Raw genomic sequence first — 16,579 nt, 5'->3', positions numbered from 1 at the left:
TTTATTTAGGAAAAGGCTGTAGCCTTGCTATATTGAGAATATAAGTTTTGTATATTTAGAAAGCTAATACATACTGGTGCCAATGCCTTCTGATGGTTTGTGTAGGTACAGTTTGATGCCATAAGCTTGGGATGTGACGTCCAATTTCACTTGCAGTATAGAATGGATCACTACGCGTCATTCTTCTAATCAGATGATCTGCCAAGGCAGAGGTTCTCCTCTGTGCACCTCTTGCTGTTATACCAGTTAGTCACCATTCTCCCAACCACCGGGACACATTGAACTGTGCTGACATCTCTGCCTAGTCATGTAGTGATCTGCTGGATAAAACCAATGCTACAGAATGATCACCCGCAGATCTTGGTGACAACTGCCACATCCTCGTTTTGCATAACTTTATGGCTTGTCCTTCTTGGTGTTGCAACTTAAATGTTGATGACTGAGTGTATATACAGTATCTTACAAAAGTGAGTACATCTCTTACATTTCTGTAAAAAAAAATAAAAAATATTTTCATGGGACAACACTGACACTTTGATACAATATAAAGTAGTCAGTGTAAAGCTTGTATAACAGTGTAAATTTGGTGTCCCCTTAAAATAACACACAGCCATTAATTTCTAAACTGCTGGCAACAACAGTGCATACACCAATGAAAATGGCCAAATTGTGGCCACCATTATTTTCCAGCACTGCCTTAAACTCTCTTGGACATGGAGCTCACTAGAGCTTCACAGGTTACCACTGGAATCCTCTTCCAAATTTGTCACGCGACATTTTGTTGCACTAATGTTGCGCAACAATTTTTATAATGGCAGTCTATGGTGTCGCACTGCAACATGCGACATACTGCGACGCAACAGTCGCAGAAAATCCATTCAAGATGGATTTTTCTGCGACTGTTGCGTCGCAGTTGCATGTTGCAGTGCGACACCATAAACTGCCATTATAAAAATTGTTGCGCTACATTGGTGCAACAAAATGTTGCACTACAAATGTTGCAGTGTAGTTGTGCACTATCTGTCGCGCGACTTATTGTCGTCATGTAGACCTAGCCTTAGAGACATTGCGCTCCTCCACTTTTTGATGGAGGATGCCCCACAGATGCTTAGGGTTTAGGTCTGGAGACATGCTTGGCCAGTCCAGCACCTTTTACCCTCAGTTTCTTTAGCAAGGCATTGGTCATCTTGGAGTTGTGTTTAGGGTCATTATGTTGGAATACTGCCCTGCGGCTCAGTTTGTGAAGGAAAAGGGATCATGCTCTGCTTCAGTATGTCACAGTACATGTTGGCATTCATAGTTCCCTCAATGAACTGTAGCTTCTCACAGCCAGCAGCACTCAAGCAGCCCCAAACCATGACACTCCCACCACCATGATTGACTGTAGGCAAGACACACTTGTCTTTGTACTCCTCACCTGGTTGCCACCACACACGCTTGACACCATCTGAACCAAATAAGTTTATCTTGGTCTCATAAGACCACAGGACATGGTTCCAGCAATCGTAAGATAAGATGCCTTTATTGTCACTGCACAATACAATGCACAACACAATGAAATGTTGTTTGGAGCAATCCTAGATGCCACGGACAGAGCAACAAAGAACTGACATTTAAATTAAAGGGAACCTGTCACCGGGATTTTGGGTATAGAGCTGAGGACATGGGCTGCTAGATAGCCGCTAGCACATCCGGAATATCCCGTCCCCATAGCTCTGTGTGCTTTTATTGTGTATAAAAACCGATTTGATACATATGCAAATTAAGCTGAGATGAGTCAGAGCTTGAAAATATGACTCGTCTCTGGTCACACAAGTAAAATATGACTCTTTTGTGTTAATTTGCATATGTATCAAATTTTTTATTTTTTTTAAACACAATAAAAGCACACAGAGCTATGGGTACGGGGTATTGCAGATGTGCTAGTGGCCATCTAGCAGCCCACGTCCTCAGCTCTATACACAAAATCCTGGTGACAGATTCCCTTTAAAGTATTATAATAGAAAAAAGAAACACATTGCACTAATTAGCATTACTATTCACAGTTCACAGCATATATATAGCAAGAGCAAAGTAGGAAGTGCTTATGAGTATATATACACACTGATTCCGACACCACTGCAGACAAGAGATCATCATGGGTTCATGAATGCAGCAGTCACTTTCAGTCTGTGGTAGTTTCTATCCTAGAAAGGGGCAATAGTCTCTGAGCATTACGGAGACTGACTGCTTTGGGGTAAAAGCTGTTCTTCAGCCTAGAGGGTAGGGGAATGAAAAGGCTGTGGCCGGGGTGAGTTGGATCCCTGCAGATAATTTTTGCCCTGTTGCTGCAGCGAGCAGTGAAGATGTCATCCAGTGATGGTAACTGAGTACCAGTGATTCTGCCAGCCATTCTGATGATGCGCTTGAGGGTCTTCTTGTCCTCAGAAGAGCAGCCGGAGTACCACACTGTAATGCAGTATGTGATAACAGATTCTATGGTGCATCTGTAAAAATTGACTAGCAGCTGTTTTGGGAGTTGTGCTTTCTTCAGACTCTTCAGAAAATGAAGCCTCTGAAGGCCTTTTTTGGTAATTTCTGTTGTGTTTTTTTATCCATGACAGGTCCTGACTAATATGAACTCGCAAGAATCTGAAACTTTGAACTATCTCCACATTTCCACCATTTATGCTAATGGTTTGGTGTCCCTTTTAGTTTCTTCTTCCTAAAATCCAGAATTAGCTCCTTTGTTTTCTTGGTATTGAGTATGAGGTTGTTGTTCTTACTCCATCTCTCTAGGTTCTCAACCTCTTTCCTATAGGCTGTTTCATCATTGTTGGAGATTAGGCCTATCACGGTCGTGTCACCTGCAAATTTTATAATAGTATTGGTATTGTGAATAGGTTTACAGTCATTTGTGAAGAGGGAGTAAAGGAGAGGGCTCAACACACAGCCTTGCGGTACCCCAGTGTTTAGTGTTAAGGATGAAGAGAAGTGCTTGCCCATGTGTACGATTTGTGGTCTTTTTTTTTGTAAGAAAATCCAGTATCCAGTTGCACAGGTGTGAGCTGAAACCCAAGTTGTTCAGTTTCGTTGCCAACTTTTTGGGAGGGATGGTGTTAAAGGCCGAGATGTAATCAATGAACAGCATCCGCACATAGCTGTCTCTCTACTCCAGGTGTGACAGCGCAGTGTGATGGGCAAGTGAGACAGCATCCTCAGTTGACCTATGTGCTCTGTAAGCAAACTGGTATTGGTCCATGGAGGTGCAGATCTTGCTCTTCATGTGCCTGAGGACAAGTTGTTCAAAGCACTTCATAGCAACACGAGTGAGAGCCACCGGGCAATAATCACTTAAGGTCTTCACCCCGGCCTGTTTTGGAATTGGGACATTTCTGGAGGACTTCATGCAAGTGGGGACAATGGCCTGCTCTAGTGAGCTGTTAAATATACTGGTAAACACTGTTTTCAGCTGTTTAGCACAGTTTTTTAGGACCTTTCCAGGAACTTCATCAGGTCCAGCTTCTTTGTGGGGATTAATGTGGCTTAAGGCCCATTCTACCTCATGTGCTCTCAGCATCAGGGAACATGATGGAGCCTCTTGTTGGCCTAATTTGATGATAGGCAGCTCATTGTCTTTGTCAAATCGTGCAAAAAAATGATTTGGGTCATCAGGAGAGAGAGAATTTCCAGTGATGATAGAACAGGTGTTACTCTTATAATTCGTAATGGATTTAATATGCTGCCACATGCGTCGGGAATCAGAACTTGTAAAATGATGATCTATTTTTGTTTTGTAGCAGTGCTTTGCCTCCTTAATGCCCCTCTTCAGATTGGACTTGGCTGTTTTGTACTCCTCTGGGTCTCCCTTTCAGAAAGCAATGTCACGTGCCTTCAAAAGGTTTTGGACTAGGGCTGCAGTAAACGAATATTTTTGTAATCGAGTATTCTATCGATTATATTTCTCGATTCATCGAGTAATCTAATAAGAAAAAGCTACTTAAAATAACGTACGTAATTAGGCATGTATAAAGTTATTGGTTTGAAGGAGTTAATGGAAACACCTTGGCATTAGGTATGTATAAAGTTATTGGTTTGGAGGGGTTAATGGAAGCACCTCGGCATTAGGCATGTATAAAGTTATTGGTTTGAAGGGGTTAATAACTTTATACATGCCTAATGCCAAGGTGCTTCCATTAACCCCTCCAAACCAATAACTTTATACATGCCCATTGGGTTTGGAGGGGTTAATGAAAGCACCTTGGCATTAGGCATGTATAAAGTAATTGGTTTGAAGGGGTTAATTACTTTATACATGCCTAATGCCAAGGTGCTTCCATTAACCCCTCCAAACCCAATGGGCATGTATAAAGTTATTGGTTTGATGAGGTTAATGAAAGCACCTTGGAGGTGCCTTCATTAACCCCTCTCTAAACCAATAACTTTATACATGCCAAGGTGGTGCATGCAGCCTCCATTAACCACTCTCTCTCCATCTGCCCCTCTCTGGTAACGCACCCCTCCCCCCCCCCAGTATTAATCATTGGTGGCAGTGGCCACAGGGTCCCCCTCCTCCCCCCCATCATTGGTGGCAGTTTGCAGTTCCGATCGGAGCCCCAGCAGTGTAATGCTGCGGCTCCGATCGGTTACCATGGCAGCCAGGAGTCACGCTACTGAAGTCCTGGCTGCCATGGTATGTTAGTGAGCAGAGAGCAGCGCATTATACTCACATGCGCTGTGGCCGGCCGTCGCTCCTTCTCATAGGTCTGTGCGGCGCATTGCTAATGCTGTAAGCATTAGCAATCCGCCGCACAGACAGAAGAAGGAGCGACCGGCGGCCACAGCGCACGGGAGTATAATGCGCTGCTCTCTGCTCACTAACATACCATGGCAGCCAGGACTTCAGTAGCGTGACTCCTGGCTGCCATGGTAACCGATCGGAGCCGCAGCATTACACTGCTGGGGCTCCGATCGGAACTGCAAACTGCCACCAATGATGGGGTGGAGGAGGGGGACCCTGTGGGATATGGCCGACACATTCATTGGTGGCGCAGTGGCCACAGTCATTTTTGGGTGGTTTCTATCATGTAAGCCTCGCAAAGTGACTTCAGACCTGAACTGGTCCCTAAAAATTGGGTTTATGAAAATTTCTGAAAAATTTCAGGATTTGCTTCTAAACTTCTAAGCCTTGTAACATCCACAAAAAATTAAATATAATTCCCAAAATGATCCAAACATGAAGTAGACACATGGGGAATGTAAAGTAATAACAATTATTGGAGGTATTACTATGTATTATAGAAGTAGAGAAATTGAAACTTGGAAATTTGCAATTTTTTACTTCATTTTTGGTAAATTTGGTATATTTTTTTTTGATAAATAAAAATGATTTTTCCTCCATTTTACCAGTGTCATGAAGTACAATATGTGACGAAAAAACTATCTCCGAATGGCCTTGATAAGTCAAAGCGTTTTAAAGTTATTAGCACTTAAAGTGACACTGGTCAGATTTGCAAAAAAATGGCCAAGTCCTTAAGGTGAAATAGGGCTGACTCCTTTAGGGGTTAAAGGGAATCTGTCACCAGCTACCTCCCTCAAACAATTTGCCTAGATGCGTAGCTGTGGTTCACCTGGCTAAAATGTTTTTCTGTTGTCGATCCTAGGTTCCGTTTTGCGGGTTATGATGGGTTTTTCCGAATATGCATATTGGGCCTTTGGTGCAATGTGGGTATCGCCATTGCTGTTGTTGCACCCAAGCTCCACTCATTTGTACCCAGCCCCTCCCTGGCTGTCCAGACAGTGGGAAAGGGCTGGCCACAGACAGAAGTGGACAGTGCCGCCTTCATTGCAGCAAAGGCTTAATTTACATATTAAGTACCATAACTCGGGAACGGAACCTCGGATCAACAATGCCGTTTTAATCTGGTGAACTACAGCGACGTGGCTGTGGAAACGGTTTCATAGGGAGGTCACCAGTAATAGAGTCCCTTGAAGTATTCACTCTCTGGAAATTGGACCGTATTAGTAAATCTGCCCTAGTAATGACTCATCATGTTTTGTATACTGTATGTGTCCATCTAAATGTAGATGTTGTTTTCTTTCAGTGAGAATACGTCTTCTAGCTTCATATCAAGTTTTTGCTGCCCAGAGCCAAGCCTTTCAGTTGGACAAGCACATTTATGTACGATTGCTGGCTTTATAACACCATCGAAAATCCAGCAGTTGATGGAGCATCTACGGTAGGCCATGAAAATATTTAGTTATATTTTCTTTCTAAAGTTCAACTGGTCATTTTAGTATTATACTGAAGCCTGTTGCAGCTTCATTCTGCATGAAGTGTGCATGGAAAAAATTACAAGCATTTAATATAATGGCTTTATTTTACCTCTAGGATTTCTAAAATAAATAAACCAAAATGTTAGTGTCTCACCATTTCCTGTGAAGTAAATGTAATCTATTGTTCCATTTTTGTCAGCTATTTCAGGGTTGAACTTGACTCCAGTTTTCTAATGGGATTACTAACAGGAAGTGCAGAAAAAAGCCTGCCTGGCCCGAATCACTAAACGGTCTTAAAGAAGCAGTCTGGGATTTTTTTTCTTTTCTCATTTCCTCAGTTTGTAATTTACATGGGATAAATACCAATGCTATTAATTTTGTAAGGTTTAGGCTACTTTCACACTAGCGTTTTGGCTTTCAGTTTGTGAGATCCGTTCAGGGCTCTCACACGTGGTCCAAAACGGATCAGTTTTGCCCTAATGCATTCTGAATGGATAAGGATACGATCAGAATGCATCAGTTTGCCTCCGTTCCGCCTCTGTTCCGCTCTGGAGGCGGACACCAAAACGCTGCTTGCAGCCTGACCATGCCTGACAATCCCTCCTGGTATCTGCCCAGGTGCTTTTTAATTAGCAGGAGTCTGCATAAGGGTATAAATTCCTACCTCTCAGTTGGATATTCTGAGAGTATGTGATAAGGTGAGTTCCACACCTGTTCACATGGTGCAGTACTGCACGGCGGCCATCTTTGCTTCGGTGCTGGGTTGGTGGGGCCCAGTGCCAGGGTGGCTTTGCCAGACAGCGGGGGCGCTGTTTGACTACTGGGTCCCGCTGCCTGCTGTTGCGGTGCTGCGTGGTCGGTTGTTGCCGTGCAGCGCTGCGCCAAATTTAGAATCGTGTCCCATTCAAAGAGGCAACCTTGTTGTGGTAAGTGGGCCTATGCTTTATGATCAAATTGTATACTAATGCCTCATGTATAGCATATAACATAGGGGTAGGTATACGATTAATTGCGCTGAGAAGCGATGTAAATTATGCTGAGAAGCAGTTATTAGATAAAAACATAATATTGAGGATGTGCAATGCAGCTTTTTCTTATATTTGACATGTTTAGTTCCATCTGTGTTATGGTAATCCAGTAGACTACCGGAATTACTGTACCCTGCATGCAGCGGTATGTTTACGGCTGAAAGCTGGCATCCGTGACTGAAACCCAACAGATCCCATTATAGTGAATGGGGATCCAGAGGTGTCTGGATATGGTAATTCTGGTAGTCTACTCCTCTGCTGGAACAGAGTACGGAATACCGCAGATTTGGACATAGCATTACTGATAGCTTAACGTATACCTGAGGTTTTTTTTTAGTTTACATAATGGCTGTGCTTCTTTGTACAATCATAACTGTGAAGTAATAGGTATTTTTGGGCTTCCTCAACAATATTATTCCCTTTTTTAGGTGCACAGCTTAGATGCCTTTCTCTCACAAGCAGGGGGTGTCTCCTTTCTGTGGAATTTGCCAGCATTGTACTGCAGTGACGTTCTTTCCCTTACTTCCCACTATGTTTGTTTTCAGCTCTGGAGCCTACAGAACAGATAAGGAGGGATACAGCACTCTTCTAGAAAGGCAGGAGGCTCCTGTGATCTTCAGAAGCAGTGTAGAAGCGGTTCTTTAATCAGGCTCAGGATTTCAACTAGCTCTGACACGCCCCCACTTCCTGTCTGCAGTCTTGCAAATTAGGTGGAAGTGAGACCCCTAGTGGCCATGATTTTATTTATTTTTTTATTATATATATATATTTTTTTTCAGGTGAATGCAAGCATATTTTTTTAAATGAAATGATTTAGAAATTTGCTAGTTACACCATTCTCTAGTCAATGAAATAAAATTGTGTGAAAGTATAGTGACCCTTTTTAATTTACGATTTTATCAGTTCCGTTTTGTTAATCTGCCATCAATATAACACGTGACCGACTCTCCGAATCATACAAGTTGTTAGTTCTCGATCAATTTTTCTACGAGAAGCTCAATGCGACTAACTTCTGATCCACTCCACACAGTCTGTATGATTTAGAGCAGGGGTGCACAAACATGTGGCCCTTAATACCATTCTGTGTGGCACCCAACCATCTGGTAACAGACATGTGTGTCTATGTTTTGTGGCTGCTCAAATGTATTTTTCATGTATTCTTCCATTAGATGGGAATCCTGGAACTGGAACTAGACATTAATGGTATATACTGTATGGTCAATATGCCATAAATACAGTATTGCAGTTGTTAATACCCCTTTAAATTGTATTTTCCACCCTTGACGGTTCAGTCTGATAATATGGCCCCCACCCAGAAAACGTTGTTCACCCCTGATTTTGAGTCAGTCACATAGTACAAAGGAGGAAGATGCAAAGCTGATAAATCAGGAAGAAAATTAACGGCACTGCCATTTACTTTATGCACATTACAAATGGAGAAAAGAGAATTTTTTTTAAATTTGAAACAAAAAAATCCAGTTCTTGCCTTTTTTTAGAACCTCAGCTACTGTACGTTGTGTTAAAAGTGAGCACACCCCTCACTTTTTTGTAAATATTTTATTATATCTTTTCATGGGACAACACTAAAGATATGACACTTTGATACAATGTAAAGTAATCAGTGTGCAGCTTCTATAACTGTAAATTTGGTGTGCCCTCAAAATATCTTAACACACAGGCATTAATGTCTAAACCGCTGGCAACAAAAGTGAGTACACCCGTAGGTGAAAATGGCCAAAGTGTCAACCATGTGACCAGTGGCCACCATTATTTTCTAGCACTGCCCTAACTCTCTTGTAGATGGAGGTGACTAGAGCTTCACAGGTTGTCATCGGAATCATCTTCCACAACAACATCACAGAGCTGGTGGATGTTAGAGACCTTGCGCTCCTCCACCTTCCGTTTGAGGATGCCCCACAGATGCTCAATAGGGTTTAGGTCTGGAGACATTCTTGGACTGTCCGGCACCTTTTCCCTCAGTTTCTTAAGCAAGGCAGTGGTCGTCTTGGAGGTGTGTTTTGAGGTCGTTATCATATTGGAATAGTGCCCTGTGGCCGAGTTTCCGAAGGGAGGGGATCATGCTCTGCTTCAGTATGTCACAGTACATGTTGGTATTCGTGGTTCCCTCAATGAACTGTAGCTCCCCACAGCCAGCAGCACTCATGCAGCCCCAAACCATGACACTCCCACCACCATGATTGATTGTGGGCAAGATACACTTGTCTTTGTACTCCTCACCTGGTTGCCGCTACACACACTTGACACCATGTGAACCAAATAAGTTTATTTTGGTCTCATAAGACCACAGGACATGGTTCCAGTAATCCATTTCCTTAGTCTGCTTGTCTTCAGCAAACTGTTTGGCTTTCTTGTGCATCGTCTTTAGAAGAGGATTCCTTCCTTCTGGGATGCCATGCAGACCAATTTGATGCAGTGTGCGTCGTATGGTCTGAGCATTGACAAGCTGACCCCTTTACCTCTGCCAGCCACTCATACATCTATTTTGAAAAGACAACCTCTGGTTATGACGCTTCAGGGTGTTGGCAATCTTCTTATAGCCTAGGTCAGCAGCAATTCCAGATCCTCAGAGTTCTTTGCCATGAGGTGCCATGTTGAACTTCTAGTGACCAGTATGAGAGAGTGTGAGAGCAATAACACCAAATTTAACACACCTGCTCCCCATTCAAACCTGAGAGCTTGTAACACTAACAAGTCGCATGACACGAGGGAGGGGAAATGGCTAATTGGGCACAATTTGGCCATTTTCACTTACCCTAAGTTCAGACCTGAGCGTTTTACAGCACGTTCCTACACGCTGTAAAACGCTCAACAAGGAGAAACCAATGATTCCCTATGGGAATGGTTCTCACCTGGGCATTTTACAGCGTGTACGATCGCGCTGTAAAACGCCCGACGCTCAAACAAGTTCTTGAGCTTTTTATTGGGCGTTTGTCGCGCGTTCCCGCACATAGATATTCGGGAACGTGCTACAATGTGTGCACGCCTGTCTCTGTATGCGCGATTGTAAACGCCCGTACAATCGCGCATACAGAGCGCTCGTTTCAGAACGCTCAGGTCTGAACCCCCTGTTAGGGGTGTACTCACGTTTGTTGCCAGTGGTTTAGACATTAATGGCTGTGTGTTGAGCTATTTTGAGGGCACACCAAAGTTTACACTGTTACAAGCTGTATACTGTGTCATATATTCAGTGTTGTCCCATGAAGAGAGAGAATAAAATATTTACAAACATTTGAGGGCTGTACTCACTTTTTTGTGAGATACTATAGGTTTGGTATATTTTAATGGGGTCATCAATTTTCACTGAATTAATTTGTGGAGATTGTTGTAAGTAGGCCAAGAACAATAATTCTCTATACATTTGTTTCTCAAAGGAAATGTGTCACCAACATTTTTATCTGCCAGTTAAAACCAGATAGTAACACATCTCCTTTTTATCTAATCTAATTTTATTTCCTGACTGCAGATTCTTTATTCTTTTCTTTGAACATGATTATGGGGGCGTGTGGCAGGCGCAGCACTATGAAGTGCCTTTTGCGCTGTGGCATTATAAGAATTTTGATATCTCTGACTTTTAGTCTAACCAGACTGTCTATTACTCTGTAATTCCTCTAGCGCCGTTGTATGGAAACAGTAGGTTTAAAGAGCACACCAAATGCTTGAAATAACTTCTTTATTAACTTCAACTTTTCTTCATAGATTACATTGCCGCCTCCGTAGCAGATAGTCCATGTACATAACACATGTTGAAAAGATATCACAAAATAGTTGTATGCATAAGATGGTGGTTCAACTGTTCAATCTTGTCATTTAACATATAAAATGGTGGATATATTTCTCTCTCTTAAGTATCTGTACTCTCACTTTATGATCTCACTGAGAGGTATATCTGAGGTCTAACTAATAATTCTACTTGCTGAATTTGGTCGCAATTTGCAGTAAGCAGTTAGCAGTAACTATTTGCAGATTGGTTGAGTATGATCTGGTATGGTTGTATGCAATTTGGATTGCAATATGGAATTTGAATTTGGGTTAAGAACTTTGTAGTTTGCAATTGGTGGAACTGTAAGTTAACACACCAATAACTGGTTCAGTATACAGTTCTAATCACTATATTAACAGTAGGAACATTATATAACTGTTTTAAATACCTATTTTGGCCTCTCAGCTTCCATAAAACACAGCTCTTAGTGGAGTGAATGTCTGTTCAGCTCCTCTCTCTGGTGAATAATTCCAGCAGCTCCTGCTATGGGATTTCCCACACAAGCTGTGTGTGAGGCTGGCTGTAGTTGGTCAAAACACCTGGGCTGTGTGAGGCTGGATAGGATTGGTCAAGACTCCTGCCCAGCAACAGCAGTTTAACCCTTCTGTTGTTTCTGCTGTGTCACTGAGATTAAGATTCATTATATTAATGTGAGGTAAAGGCATATTATCTTTTCTGCTTCTGTGAACACAATATATAACAGTTATATGACATCCAAACATGAAGTCACTGTTAATAACTCTGCTTTTGTCTTTAACACACAAACATAGGAACTGTATTAAGGTTATTGGCAGGTCTAGCTGAATAAACATATAAGCGATATTAGCAACCTAGGACAGGTCTTAGCTGGCCAGCTACAAGGCGGTCATCTTGCCTGCGCTGTTCTTAACACTATTAAGAAAGTTGCTTTACGGCAGCCCCGTGGTCCATAGGCACAATGGTCAGGAGGGGACTTGTATGGGAGAGTTTTCTAGGCATGTTCTGTGACCTGTGCAGAGGTCATTGTCCAAAGAAATAATAGATAAGATTTGAAAATCGCCTATTGTAAATGCTGGATCCTGTCATATCTATCCACAAAGGTGATATCTCCTTTATCATTCCAGGCAGGTTTAGAATAACACAGTAAATTGATCTGTATACACCAAGTGGCGCCAATTATTAGGCTTAGTGGCCAGTGCGAAAACTGCAGGAATTTTATAGTTTTTGTTTAAAGGTTATGTACACCTTTTTGGAGGCAATTTTTTATCATTGCATTTAACTTACTTTTGGCTAAAAATCATATAGTCAATTGCCCTTTTTAAAAAAAATATTGATCTGTTCTGTCACAAAGGGTTAACTGTTTTTGTAACTGTGCGACTGGTACTTTCACTTTGTGCCGGTCATCTAAAAATCCTTACATTTAACCACTTCACATCCAGGCCATTTCCTCCTTCTTGACAGAGCCTAATTCTGCTAATCTGACGTGTCACGTTATGTGATAAAACCTTTGGTACTTCATGACAGTGGTAAATTTGAGTTGATATATTTCACCTTTATTTATAAAAATAATCCAATATTTACCAAACATTTTGAAAAATTCGTAATTTTCAAAATTTCTATTTTTCTGCTTTTAAAACAGAAAGTGATACTAAATAAAATATTTATTACTTAACATTTCCCATATGTCTACTTTTTATGTTGGCATCATTTTGGAAATGTCATTTCATTTTTTTTAGGACGTTAGACGGCTTATCATTTTAGAAGCAATTCTTAAAATTTTTAAGAAAATTTCCAAAACCCACTTTTTAAGGACCAGTTCAGGTCTCAAGTCTCTTTGTGGGGCTTACATAATGGAAACCCCCCATTAAATGACCCCATTATTGGAAACTACACCACTCAAGTTACTCAAAACTGATTTTACAAACTTTGTTAACCCTTTAGGTGTTCCACAAGAATTAAAGAAAAATGGAGATGACATTTCTAAATTTGACTTTTTTGGGGCAGATTTTCCATTTTAATCCATTTTTTTCTTTAACACATACAGGGTTAACAGCCAAACAAAACTCAATATTTATTACCACATGTGGTCGTAAACTGATGTCAGGGCACACGGCAAGGTGCAGAAGAAAAGGAGTGCAATATGGTTTTTGGAAGGCAGATTTACCTGAACTGGTTTTTAGATGCCATGTCCCATTTGAAGCCCCCCCTCCGATGCACCCTTACATTAGAAACTCCCAAAAAATGACCTCAATTTGGAAACTAGGGGATAAGATGCCAGTATTATTGGTACTCTTTTGGGGTACATGTGATTTTTAATAGCTTTATATGAAATTTTTTTTGAGGCAAGGTAACAAAAAAAATTGCTGTTTTGGCACTGTTTTTATTTTTTGAAACATTCATCTGACAGGGTAGGTCATGTGCTATTTTTATAGACCAAGTAGTTACGGACAGAGTGATATTAAACATGTCTACTTTGTTTCAGTTTTACATAATTAAGCATTTTTGGAAAAAAAAAGTTTTTGTCTCCATTTTCTGAACACCATATTTTTTTTTTTTCTGCCGATCGTCTGGTGCAGGGGCTTGTTTTTTTGCAGGGAGAGTTGACGTTTTGATGGGTACCATTTTTGGGTACAAATGATTTTTTTTGATCATTCATTATTTCACTTTATGGGGCAAGGTTACCAAAAAATTGGTTATTTTGGCACAGTTAGTATTTATTTTTACAGCATTCACCTGAGGGGTTAGGTCATGTGACATTTTTGTAGAGAAGATCGTTAAGAATGTGGCAATACCTAATATGTATACTAATTTATTTGATAGCATTTTTGAAACAAAATAAATTATGTTTTAGTGTCTCCATAGTCGGAGAGCCATAGCTTTTTTATTCTTTGACCGATTGTCTTAGTTAGGATCACATTTTTTGCTGGATGAGGTGACTGTTTGATTTCTACTATTTTGGGGGGCATACACATTTTTGATCACTTGGAGTTGCACTTTTTGTGATGTAAGGTGACAAAAGTGGCTTTTTTTTACACCGTTTTTTTTTTTTTAATGGTGTTTATCGGACAGGGTGGATCATGTGATATATTTATATAGCCGGTCGTTACGGACGCGGCAATACCAAAGATCTCAATTTTATTTCTTTATTTCAATTTTTAATTTTTTTATTTTTAATTATTTCATCACTTAATTGGGGATTTTTTTGGTGAAACTTATTTTTTTTTTTAACACTTTTTTTAAACACTTTTTTTATTTTACACTTTGCGTCCCACCCCACCATAAGGTCATACAAGACCTCTGGGGGACATTTACTTTCACTTTTTTTTCACCATTGATTTCTCCTGTAAACATAGTAGCCCAAGTTACAGGGGAAATACAGCCCCCAGAGAGGCTGTACAGCAGAATACAATGCTGTACAGCCTCAGTGCAGGGCTGATCTAGGTCTGTAGAAGACCAGACAGCTCCTGCACTCTCCCGGCCCTGGCATTCCCATGACCACCGGGACAGGAAGCGTGCAGCTGCCATCTTTGAATGGAAGTTCCAGAACGTCCATTCAGAGATAAACATCCACCCATAGGACGTTTATATCCTATGGGCGAATGTGAAGTGGTTTAACTACTAAGAGGTCATAAACACTTATTTAAGCCACATTCTTATCAGTAAGATAAGAACTGAGTGTTTATAATATCAGGGAACAGAAATAACGAGTCTGTCAGGTCATCAGATGACGGAAAAGACAGAAAATCCACAGGCAAAGATTTCATATTGTTAATAAAGACCAACTGAAAAAATGATTTTTATCTCTAAATAAGTACAATATATAAACAAATAAATGCCCCCAAAGGTGTACATTGCCTTTTAAAATACAGATATTGACATGGAAAATTATAAGTAACATCAAAGATTCTTCAAAAATATGTCAAACATAAAAATGTGATTTAAACAATAGGTCATTTTCTGATGACCCATTTCCTTACACATTTTCTTACTAGGAGTAACCAAGTTCCATCTTTTGAAAATCTTTTTTTTTTTTATTTCCAGGAGATTATTCTGGAAATTTTTTATTTTATATAAACATGCAAGCAATGAAATTCTCCCAAAGAAATCCTCTAGTCCTTCTGTTCATATGAATACCAAATACGTACTGTCTATTTAGCTATAAAATTGTGAAGTAATTTTAGCTCCTTTGCAAGACGTGTATTTTTGTATGTTTGACATACGGTACATCCTGTGAAGCTATGTGTGTGTCACAGTGCGAGATGATACGGATGGATTTATGAATAGGCTTTGGCTGATTTGTAGTATTTTCATGTATTGTTTTTGTCAAGTTATTGCTGTACATTTTTCATTCTCTTTTCCTGAGCAAATGCTGCACTTGATTAAGACGATTGTGACATTTAGTCAGTTATGGGAAAATTCACACTCGGCAATGTTTATTTGAGGCTTTCAGCAATCTGAACACTTTGCTCACAGGGTCAAACAATTCCAGTCATTGCAGCTTGAGGCAAACTGATACATATATCTGGCCAGCTTAACAGTGATCCTATAGGCAACTGCATTAGATTGTCATCACTAGACATCTGTATACAGGGTTATGCTGGAAAGAGATTAATCTAGTCTTGCAAGCATTCATCCAGTCCACCACCGCCTCTGGGAATGCTGCAATGATATTAAGACATGACAGGTTTCTATGGCAACCATCCAAATGCAGGAGCAGCTACTTCCACATCTGGAAATACATTTCTCCAGTTGACATCCCTATCCAGTAAATGGCAGAATGTACAGGGATGTAAAAGCACCCTTGTATTTAAAGGGTTATCCCAGGATTAGTGTAAAAGAATAAAAATCTAACAAAGCTAGAACCACGCCCAAACATGGATCCAGATCTTTCCCTATTAATTGTTCCAAATGCTTATTTCAAACGGCCAGCTAAGGGGCGTGTGTCCTTTTTCGGGGGTGGGGGGATTCCTTTCTGCTGAATCTCTCTCCCCCTATAAGGCGAATTGCACATTCAGTGCAAGAAATGTGCCCCTTGTCAGAGGTATTTCCCACCCCGAATGCTACTCCTATTATATTGTCCCACAGCATTATAATAATTTATAATTCTGTGTGTTCTTACCTGACCTCAACTCTAATGATTAGTACAGTTGAGGTCGGGCAGGAAAACAGCATTATAAATAATTATAATGCCATGGTCATAGGAGCAGCATTCAGGACGGGAAATACCACCGACACGGAGCATGTTTCTTTCACAGAATAAACTGGTGGGACATTGGCCTGTCACAGCTTCTAACAGTAGGTTCAGTTTGTGGCAAGGATGGAACTCTGCATGTGTGTCCTCCTCAGCAATGTTCCTGAGGTGGACAGAGAAATAAGGCTACTTTCACACTTGCGTTCGGGGCTCCACTTATGAGTTCCGTTTGAAGGCTCTCACAAGCGGCCCCGAACGGATCCGTCCAGCCCTAATGCATTCTGAGTGGATGCGGATCAGCTCAGAATGCATCAGTCTGGCACCGTTTGCCTCCGCCTGGCCGTG

The 16,579-nt window shown here is 40.9% G+C and overlaps 1 protein-coding gene across 1 annotated transcript in view; it reads left to right on the top strand.

The window, feature by feature from the left end:
• Window positions 1-16,579, top strand: part of RPP40 (ribonuclease P/MRP subunit p40) — a 49,492-nt gene that overhangs the window by 25,546 nt on the left and 7,367 nt on the right. Inside the window, exon 7 of the mRNA XM_044293497.1 lies at window positions 6,084-6,218. Coding sequence (XP_044149432.1) covers window positions 6,084-6,218 — 135 coding nt within the window. The remainder of the gene's footprint in view (window positions 1-6,083; window positions 6,219-16,579) is intronic.

The sequence above is a fragment of the Bufo gargarizans genome, chromosome 5 (assembly GCF_014858855.1).
Source record: "Bufo gargarizans isolate SCDJY-AF-19 chromosome 5, ASM1485885v1, whole genome shotgun sequence".
NCBI lineage: Eukaryota > Metazoa > Chordata > Amphibia > Anura > Bufonidae > Bufo > Bufo gargarizans.
Note: the sequence above shows the minus strand (reverse complement) of the source record. Positions and strands in the feature narration are given on the sequence as shown.